Genomic DNA, 8,959 nt, shown 5'->3' on the forward strand with positions numbered 1-8,959 from the left:
ACAATATAAACTGAACTTTTCTCTGTCAAATTTGAATATGGATTTTTAGGAGCCAGGTGGCCCCCCCCCCCCCAAAGGAATGTGGAGAGTCCAGCAGAGGGCAGCGGGGCCAGGCCTGGCACATGACTTGCAAGGAGAAGTTAAGGGAACTAGGCTTATTCAGTCTGCAGAAGAGAAGACTGAGGCAAGGATATGATAGCAGCCTTCAGCTGCCTGAAGGGGGTTCCAAAGAAGTTGGAGCTCGACTGTTATTGGTGGTGGCAGATAACAGCAAAGAGCAACAGTCTGAAGTTGCAGCAAGGGAAATTTAGGTTGTATATTAGGACAATCTTTCTCACTAGGAGGGTGGTGAAGCACTGGAACAGCTTACCTAGAGAGGTGGTGGAATCGCCATCCTTGGAGGGTTTTAAGGCTTGGCTCAACAGAGGCCTGGCTGGGATGATTTAGTTGGGGATGGTCCTGCTTTGAGCAGGGGGTTGGACTGACTTCCTGAGGTCCCTTCAAACCTTAATTTTCTATGATTCTATGATTATAATGATATAATTCTATGATTAGTAAATATAACCTGGATGGTCAGCCTGTCTTAAGTATGCAATACAAATGAGTCGGAATAATACAAGAATATTTAGAAGCGATTATTTAAATGTCATGTATTTGTTTTATATATACTTGTGTTATTAGTTGCAACTAAGAAAGTTTCTAAAAAGACCAGTTTGTTTTATACCATTTAAGTTGTATTTATTGGCCATTTAATCTGGACAGTAAAAGTAGACCACCGGTTTCAGTTTCATATTCTCAGGCCCTGCAACATATTTGCAGATATTTTTTTTTTCAGCCAAAACAAATTTTTTAAACTATTTTAAAACCAGTTAAGAATAATCTTAAGGTTTCTTCTATTCCTGTTGGGGGAGGGGAAGTGTAAGTTACCTGCAGGAGTCCATTTTCAACACTACAAGATTTAGATTCCTCTCATTTCTCATAGAGTTTGCAATCTGTCCTCTCAGTGTCAACATCTATCATTAGTTTTTCCTCATTCCACCTGATTCATAATTGCATCTTACAGAGTAAAGTAGGATAGTTTCAGTGGGGATATATGTTGCTTTGGTTTTTCTCTCCGTCTCTTCATTTGGAGACTGTTGTATAGTATCAGTACATTCTTCCACATATCTTTTTTTTGTAGGTAGCAAGAAGACTGTCTCTAACAAAGCACCCAGACTGCTGCAGCATAACTGGTGGGAAAGCTATAGAGTATTTAGCTCAAAAGGGAAACCGGCTGAATTGTAACATCAAACCTCTCATGAAACGTCATGTCAACTGCAATTTTTCCTTTTCTGGATTTCAAACCAATGTCACAAAGCTGATTATGCAAAAAGAAATGGAAGAAGGTACCTTTCCAAATAAAACCTGTATAGATAATGCACCTGAGGGTCAGTTACACTTGGGAAAATCCATGTGGTCATAATTTTTACAGGTCTTCAAGAGGGACAGCTCCTATCAAGTGCTGCAGACATTGCTGCTGCAGTACAGCATGCAGTTGCCCTTCATATTGCCAGAAGAACACACCGAGCCATTCTCTTCTGCATAAAAAGTGGTATCTTATCACCAACAAATGCAACTTTAGTAAGCATATATAATCTTACTCCATTTGTCAACTGTTATGTTCCGCTATATATTTGTATAAATGTAAGTCTGTGAAAATAATGTTACAGCACCCTCCTTAACATAACCAGAGGTACCAATACTGGTCCCACATTAAAATAAATGCATATTGCATATTTAGGGTAAAGACACACAATACAATTACTGCGCAGTAATATACAGGACATCCTTGCTATTCACGAATTCAGCATTCTTGATTTCAAATATTCGCAAATGCCGAACCTGTGTATCTTAATACGCTTAAAGGAGCTCCTCAGGAGCTCTGTACTTGCTGCTGCACTCCCACTGCCGCCAGCACAGCCATGGCTCCGTCCCTCCCCTCCCCCCAGCCTCCTGGGGGACTGTGTTCATGAACACAGATAGTGTTCGTGAACGCAGTGCCTTATTTGCAGATTTTACCATTCGCGGAAGATACGAGAACATATCCCCCATAAATGGCAAGTGTCTCCTGTGCTCCAGAATTTATTTTGTAGTAGGAAACAGACAAATGACAGCTCTCCAAAGTGTGTTGCCTGCAGCACCTGGCCATTAGGTGATGAGGAGCTGATTCTTACTGAGCAAACAACCCAGAAATGGAGTTGATTAAAGAAGCAGGCTCTTACAATCTATATACCAAGGTAGAAGGTAAGACAGGGTGACACCTGGAGACTTATTGGTTCAGTGAGGCAAGCTTTCATAAGGAACAACTTAATTTGTCAGGTGCTATAAAATCTCCTTCTGAGCATACCTGAGCAAGTTTCTTGTGTAGGTTGACTAAAGTCCATTTTGTTCAGTTGAGAATAGTGCCTTCCATGAGCAGACAGGTTAGCCATGTTAGTCTGAAGTCAGGTAGAGGGAAGAGCATGTGGCTAGGGACTAACTTGTTCAGAGAGGCATGCGCTTTCATGGGCAACAACATACTATGTTAGATGCTAAGAACAGAGTGGCTAGCATGTAGTGGTGTAACTTACACTGATGTGTAGTTATTCTTCATGTGCTGAAGAATAACTTTGCTAGAGTGGGTAACCATAGTAAGGTTATGTGTCTGCATCCTCAGTTGAACAAGCAGTCACTGAAATAAATAGGGCATGCAGCTTTCTAGAGAAGTGTGCAGCTGTGTATTGTTAAGGAAAGTAGTTTTAGGATTGTATCCAAATCTTAACTTTTGTTCTTCATCATTTATACAGTAGAACCTAAATACTTTGCAGGGTTAGATTCCTAACCCAGTTGAGGGTTTGTAGAATTGCAACAAAACAACTGCAGGGGGCTGATGTGGTGTTCCAGCTGTTTGCTGCAGCTTTTATTTCAAAGGATATGGCTTCTTTTATCAGCTCTGCAGGACTGTTGGTGAGCTGCAGCTGACGGAGGAAGCCGTGTCCTTTGCAGTAAAGCCACAGAATATATCTGAGTGGCTTATTCTGAATTTGGCAACATTCAAAGCAAACTCGGTGTGAAAAATAGGAATGATTCAGGTTCTACTGTATTTATATAATTTTTCAATATATTTAGCTATATTAGGGGGTGGGTTCTAGCCAGAACTTTAACATTTTTAGTGAATGAAACTGTCAGACTGATATGTAAATTATAGAGACTACAAAGAGATGTCATATTTGTCCCAGAATAAACTATTTTATCCCAAGACACAGTGCACTTTTCCAGATGTGTCTGGCCATTGTCCTGGGTTAAATCCTAAAAAGGTTCACATGATAAGAAGTAGTAACAGTTTATCCTAGGGACTGAGGATATCACAAAGTGTGTCTGAACTGTCAAGCTTACTCTCACAGGCAACTAGTGGTGTGAGGTCAGCGTTTGACTTTGATTAACTCTGAGCAAAGCCTTTATATGAGTTGCATATGCATTGATCAGTGCTTATTGTATTCATTACTCCAGTGAGGCCTACACATACCAATTCTTGGGTATTTCTGTTCTGGGACAAACACAGGCACAGCTTTTCTGGGGGCAAATGCAATGCCTGTTCCTAATCAACTCCACTGAAACACAGACGCCTCAGGGAAAATACATCACTTATTTAAATTCAGCAATTAACAATGTTTATATTTGGACAGGATGCCAAGATTAATACCCAGTTGTATAAATTACCATTCAACTGCAAATAACAAAAAATGGTCTGGATCATGGTTTTATAGTTCATCCAAAAATGTTGCTTGCAGCAACCTAGCAGTATCTCAGCAGAGTAAAACTAAACAATAGTTTAGGAAGAAAGTGAATTATAAAACCAACTGAAATTTCAAGAAGAACATTTTTTGCATTGTATTGAGGGAAGAGTCAACACATACTGAATTACTCCCATTATTTTCTGAAGTACCTTGCTTTTTCATTTAGTTTTGCCATCCCAGTTTTGACTTAATTCCAACTCTATTAAATTAATGTGATATTACTAAGTGTAGTGGACTAAGGTGGTATGGCTGCAAACTATACATTGTCACTGTTTAATTTAGATTTAAAAATCTTCCCATCCTGGTGCTAATAACGTAAAACAAGTATTGTAATTATCACACTGCTGATGCCTCTGTGATGTGCTATTTTAACAGCTTCATGAAATACATAAAATGTTTTAAACATTTTTGTGAACATGTGATAATATTCCAGTTTATGACTTAACTTCTATAATTTTAACTGGGTTCATATTTTCTTACTATTCAATTTAACTGAGATTTTTATATATTTAGTCATGCTGACTGAAAATAGGAATCTTTTAGAGGAATTTTTTTGCACATACATTGTTATTTTTTTTTCTTAAAAATTTCAAACTTGAAGCTTTTCGAACTGCAGAAAATCCTAGCTGTAGTAGAACCTTAGGGGCTATTTACTATTCCTGGGTTTTATGTATTTAGTTGGAAGTGAACTTTTTAAAAGTAAGCATAAACATTATTATACGCAAGATCCAATAGTTTCCATCACTTCTTTTAAAACAATAAGTAAATAGTAGTAACAGAAAGCAGTTTGCAATGATGTATATGATTAAAAGGGGAAGCTTGTAAAGTGACTTTGTCTGCAGTGCTAGAGTTATGTGAATGCTACTTATTTCCTAAAAAGTGTCTTTGCCTCATAATACAGCAAGAAAGTAATTTTTTAACAGCTAACACTTTAAATTATTTTTTATAAGAAGTGGAAAGCTTTTTAATAAATTCCCAACACAGTGGAGCACTATCCTGACTGAGAGTTCTGTGGACTACCTAATGCAAATAGTAAAGTGTAGTTATTATTGGATGGGGTAGTGGGGTGTCATCTAATCCAGTGGTTCTCAACCTTTTTCATACTGGGACCCATTTGCCACAAACAATGGCTTTTCCCAGCCCACACCCCCCTGGCCCTGCTGGTGCTTGACCCAGAGTGCCCCACCCCCCTGCCCCTGCTGCAGCCTTGGCACCCAGCCCCCAGGCCACCTTTTCCCAGTGCCAGCAGGGCACACGCACTGCCCCCCCTTGCCGCCCATCCCCTCCACACATGCACACATTGCTCTGCCCTGGCCCTCTAGCCCCCACTCCCCATATTCTTACCTTCATCCAGCTGCTGGGGCTGCTCCTATGACCATGCTGGCCATGCCTCAAGCAGCTGCTTGCAGGCTGGAATGATGCCAGCCTGCAAGGGGAAACCCATGCTTTCATTCATTTTTCTGACAATTGCTTGTGCCCCTTTGAAATATTCTTGTGACCCATGGGTTGAGAAATGCTGATCTAATCTATTCTCATATCATCTGTCATAGATGGATATTAAATCTAACTTCTAATATAGTCAATAGTGATTCCATGTTTTTCATGATTAGCATTTTATAACCAATAGCTTGGTTACCATGATAACAACTGACAGTTTGTTTAATTGTTAGGTTATGTTTGCGCTTCAGCAATTTAGCCTATTGCTTTTGTTCTGACTTAATAAAGGAGAATAATAGTTTCATAGATTTTTTTTTTTAAAGCCAAAAGAGACTGAGGTGATGATCTACTCTGACCACAGACCATCAAATTCCACAGAGTCGTACCCAATATATTTGACAACTGTCCTATTTATACTATGCTTTAATTTGACAGTTGTCATATTTCTTTGCTAATTTCTTTGGTAAGTTTTTCCTTAGATTACTTATGCAAATTTCTCTTGTAATATGTTTTAGTTTCCAAAACTTATCTTTAATAGTACTATCATCAGGTTTTTTTCTTTAACCATATAAGTGGTCCCTAATTTTTGTTTAGTCTTAGTGCGACTTGTTTTTTTCTCTTTCCAAACTAATGTCAGGTTGTGTCAGGAGGAGTTGCAAGTAACCAATATATCCGAAGAGCTCTGCAAAGTGTAACGGATGCAACTGATTTTGCTTTGTTGTGCCCTCCTCCCAGACTTTGCACTGACAATGGTGTTATGATTGCATGGTAAGCAAGGACTGTTTTCTGTATGTTTTTAAGTGTTTTATAAAACTACAATCAACATCAATTTAAGACATCAAATATAAGAACTTATTATTGTGATTAAACCACATGTGTGTCACAGACAGACAAACAGCACATTTGCACTTGAAAAAACTTTGTGCTTTTTACATGAATATTCTCTTTTTAGGAATGGTGTTGAAAGGCTACGTGCAGGATTGGGTGTTTTACACAACATAGAGAGCTTCCGCTATGAAGGAAAGTGAGTGGCAATTCCTACTAATCTATTATTCCACTTCTTCACATTGCCCTTAATTTTACATTACTTGATGTGGCAACATGACAATAAAAGTGCCTCTAGTACTTTGCAGACATTTGTATCTGCCCCCCTAAAATGGGTCTGCTCTCCCTAGCACTCCAGCTGCCTGCTTGCCCCCCTCCCTTACTTTAAGCTGCAGGCATTGTCCCAGGGGAGCAGGCAGGGAAGGGGAACCCCACTGCACAGCCCTTGCCACTACCACTGCTTTCTGGGCTAGGCTCAGCCTGGAGAAGAGCAGCAAGCTAGTAGCAGTGTAGCAGAGGTGGGATAGGGGGAATTCCCCTTTCCCTGCCTGCTCCCCCAGGACAGTGCCGGCAGCCAAAAGTGTGCAAGGAAGGCAGGGGGGAGCCCTACTGTTGGGGGGATCATGGATAACCCCCCAGTAGCAGGGAGGGACCTCAGGGATGAGGGGCAGAATGGGAGGGGAGGGTGGAGGATTCTTACCTTTCAGCCCTCAAGGCTGAATGTATAAACTGCTCCAAAATCAAACTAGTACTACCACTGATCGACATACAAGCTCAGAGTGCAAAGACACTTGCACGTTAAGCTTGATATGCAACGTATAATAGGGCCCTAATTGATGGGAGATGCAGGTTCAAATCTCAGACAGAGGACAGGATTGAATTTCAGTGTTCTATATCCCAAGGACATGCTCTAATTACTGAACTGTTGGAAAAAAGGGGGAAATACCATCAGTGTTCCACCTCCGACTGTGTTAGAAAGGTTGGCACAAATGTTTGTCTTCAGGAGAGAGTTCAGGGTTGTGAATTCTAATTGGAAATGCTGCAGCCCAGAAAAGGCACATAAGCCACTGAGCGGGCCAGGGTTTATGACACCTCTCCTCTCAGCATTTTCTATTAGCAAGCTTAGGCAGCTTCCTGTCAGCGTGGTGGAATTTGTGCACCCCATTTTTAGGGATCGAACTCTCCTCATGCATTATAGAGAGAACCTAGATGCATAACTGGGGGTAATAGATTGTATTAGACAGCTAGGCACCAAGGCCACCTATTTTATGTGTAGCAAGGCTGGTCCAACGCACTGTAATTACAGCAGGTCTGCTGATTACTTGAGTCTGTTGGAGTATGGTAATTACCACACTCCAGCAGACTCCAACATCATGTGCATCAGTGTCCCTGTGCTGAAAAGTGGTGGCAGGGGCACTTTAAAGCTTGTTCAAGCTCTAGCTAAAGCACCCCCATCGCCATTTTTTCAGTGTGGGGATGCTGATACATGTGATGTTCTGGGCACTTTAATTAGAACAGCTCTTGGAGCCACTCTAATTAGCGTGTCCCTCCCCGCCCTGGCTCCTGGAGCACATGTATAAACGCTCCTAAAGGCTGCAGTGAACATACTTTTGTGGACCTAGTTCTAAAGGCCTTCTTTACTACAGAAAATAGAACATACTGTTTGTAAAGATAATTATTAATATAATGTTTGTTATACTCTAGAGCTCCACTTGGAATTGATATTTCAGCTGAAGTTGGAAAAGCTGCCATCAAGATACCACAACTAGATATGACATTTTGAAGCTTTGATTTTTTTTTTTCCCCTCCCCTGAATTTGGTAAAATGAATGCAACTTGTAAATGTTCATTAAAAATGTTTTCAACAAAGTTTACATTTACTGCCTGTATTCAGTTTGTAATTGGTTAAGGATTGTCTGCCTTTGAAATACACTATGTGGTAGCCTGTGATACTGCTGAGATGCTTTGAGTTACTGTCTACAGTGAACAAAATTTCTAAGTATTAAAACAAAATTTAAAAAATGGTAAAAGAAAAAAGATGGAGCATACAGTCTTTACTAAATTGTAAATGAATGTCTTTGGGGAAAAACTTCTCTAGAATTTGTCCTCACTTCTGTAAATGCAGTATACATGCAAATATTGTGTTTTAGTATTGTATTGAAAGCAAACATCTAGACAGATTTTCTAAGAGATCTTACGGAGATTAGAAATAGAACCCGCTGAATTTTACCAGAAGTGGAGTACTTAATTTCCTTGGACTAGTCTGAAAAATCCACCTATGGACTTTTAATCTGAGGGTATAACTCTAATAGTATTTGTTGATCTGTTTTTTGTTTTTTTTTTTAAAAATCCAATGTGAAATATTTAAAACAATTCAGGGTTTTGTTAATTCTGTAAAATATCGCTGTTTCATATGAATCTTTGATACTTGGTGTAACACAAAATTATTTATATTTCCTTCCTGATTTCACTAGTATTTATTAACTTTTTTTTATCTGAATTGCAGTTATTTATTACATACTTTCCATAACCAGCTGAGGCTCTGGATAACATTAATGAACACAATGGATCTACTTCAAAAAGAGCTCAAAAGAATTTGTAGGACTCTCATATATGAGGAGACCAAGAGTAGCTAGCAGACAGCAAAATTCCCAGAAGAAAGCTCACTGCCTATAGTGCCTAAGTAGCTATGTTGAAAACTTTATTTATGTTATAAAATCTTATCTTGTAATAAACATGTTGGTTTTTTGCCCATTCTCAGGATGCATTCTCATCAGATCTAAAACGTAAGCAGTATCTTGACTGGTCAATACTTGAATAAGAGCCACATTGCTAACAATTCAGTATATTTCAAACTGTCAGACTGTAACATCTAACCCCAAA

General features: G+C 39.4%; 1 protein-coding gene across 5 annotated transcripts in view; it reads left to right on the top strand.

Annotated features, from left to right (window-relative positions):
• The window catches only part of OSGEPL1 (O-sialoglycoprotein endopeptidase like 1), a 17,132-nt gene extending 8,724 nt beyond the window's left edge, over positions 1 to 8,408 (top strand). For all 5 annotated transcript variants that reach the window (XM_019554003.1, XM_019554005.1, XM_019554004.1 and 2 more), the window contains 5 exons: positions 1,181 to 1,385; positions 1,472 to 1,620; positions 5,890 to 6,020; positions 6,205 to 6,276; positions 7,782 to 8,408. In XM_019554003.1, coding sequence (XP_019409548.1) covers positions 1,181 to 1,385; positions 1,472 to 1,620; positions 5,890 to 6,020; positions 6,205 to 6,276; positions 7,782 to 7,860 — 636 coding nt within the window. In that variant the 3' untranslated portion in view covers positions 7,861 to 8,408. The remainder of the gene's footprint in view (positions 1 to 1,180; positions 1,386 to 1,471; positions 1,621 to 5,889; positions 6,021 to 6,204; positions 6,277 to 7,781) is intronic.
• Positions 8,409 to 8,959: the final 551 nt, after the last annotated feature.

This window comes from Crocodylus porosus, unplaced genomic scaffold, assembly GCF_001723895.1.
Source record: "Crocodylus porosus isolate Cpor-Errol unplaced genomic scaffold, CroPor_comp1, whole genome shotgun sequence".
In the NCBI taxonomy this organism is placed as follows: Eukaryota; Metazoa; Chordata; order Crocodylia; family Crocodylidae; genus Crocodylus; species Crocodylus porosus.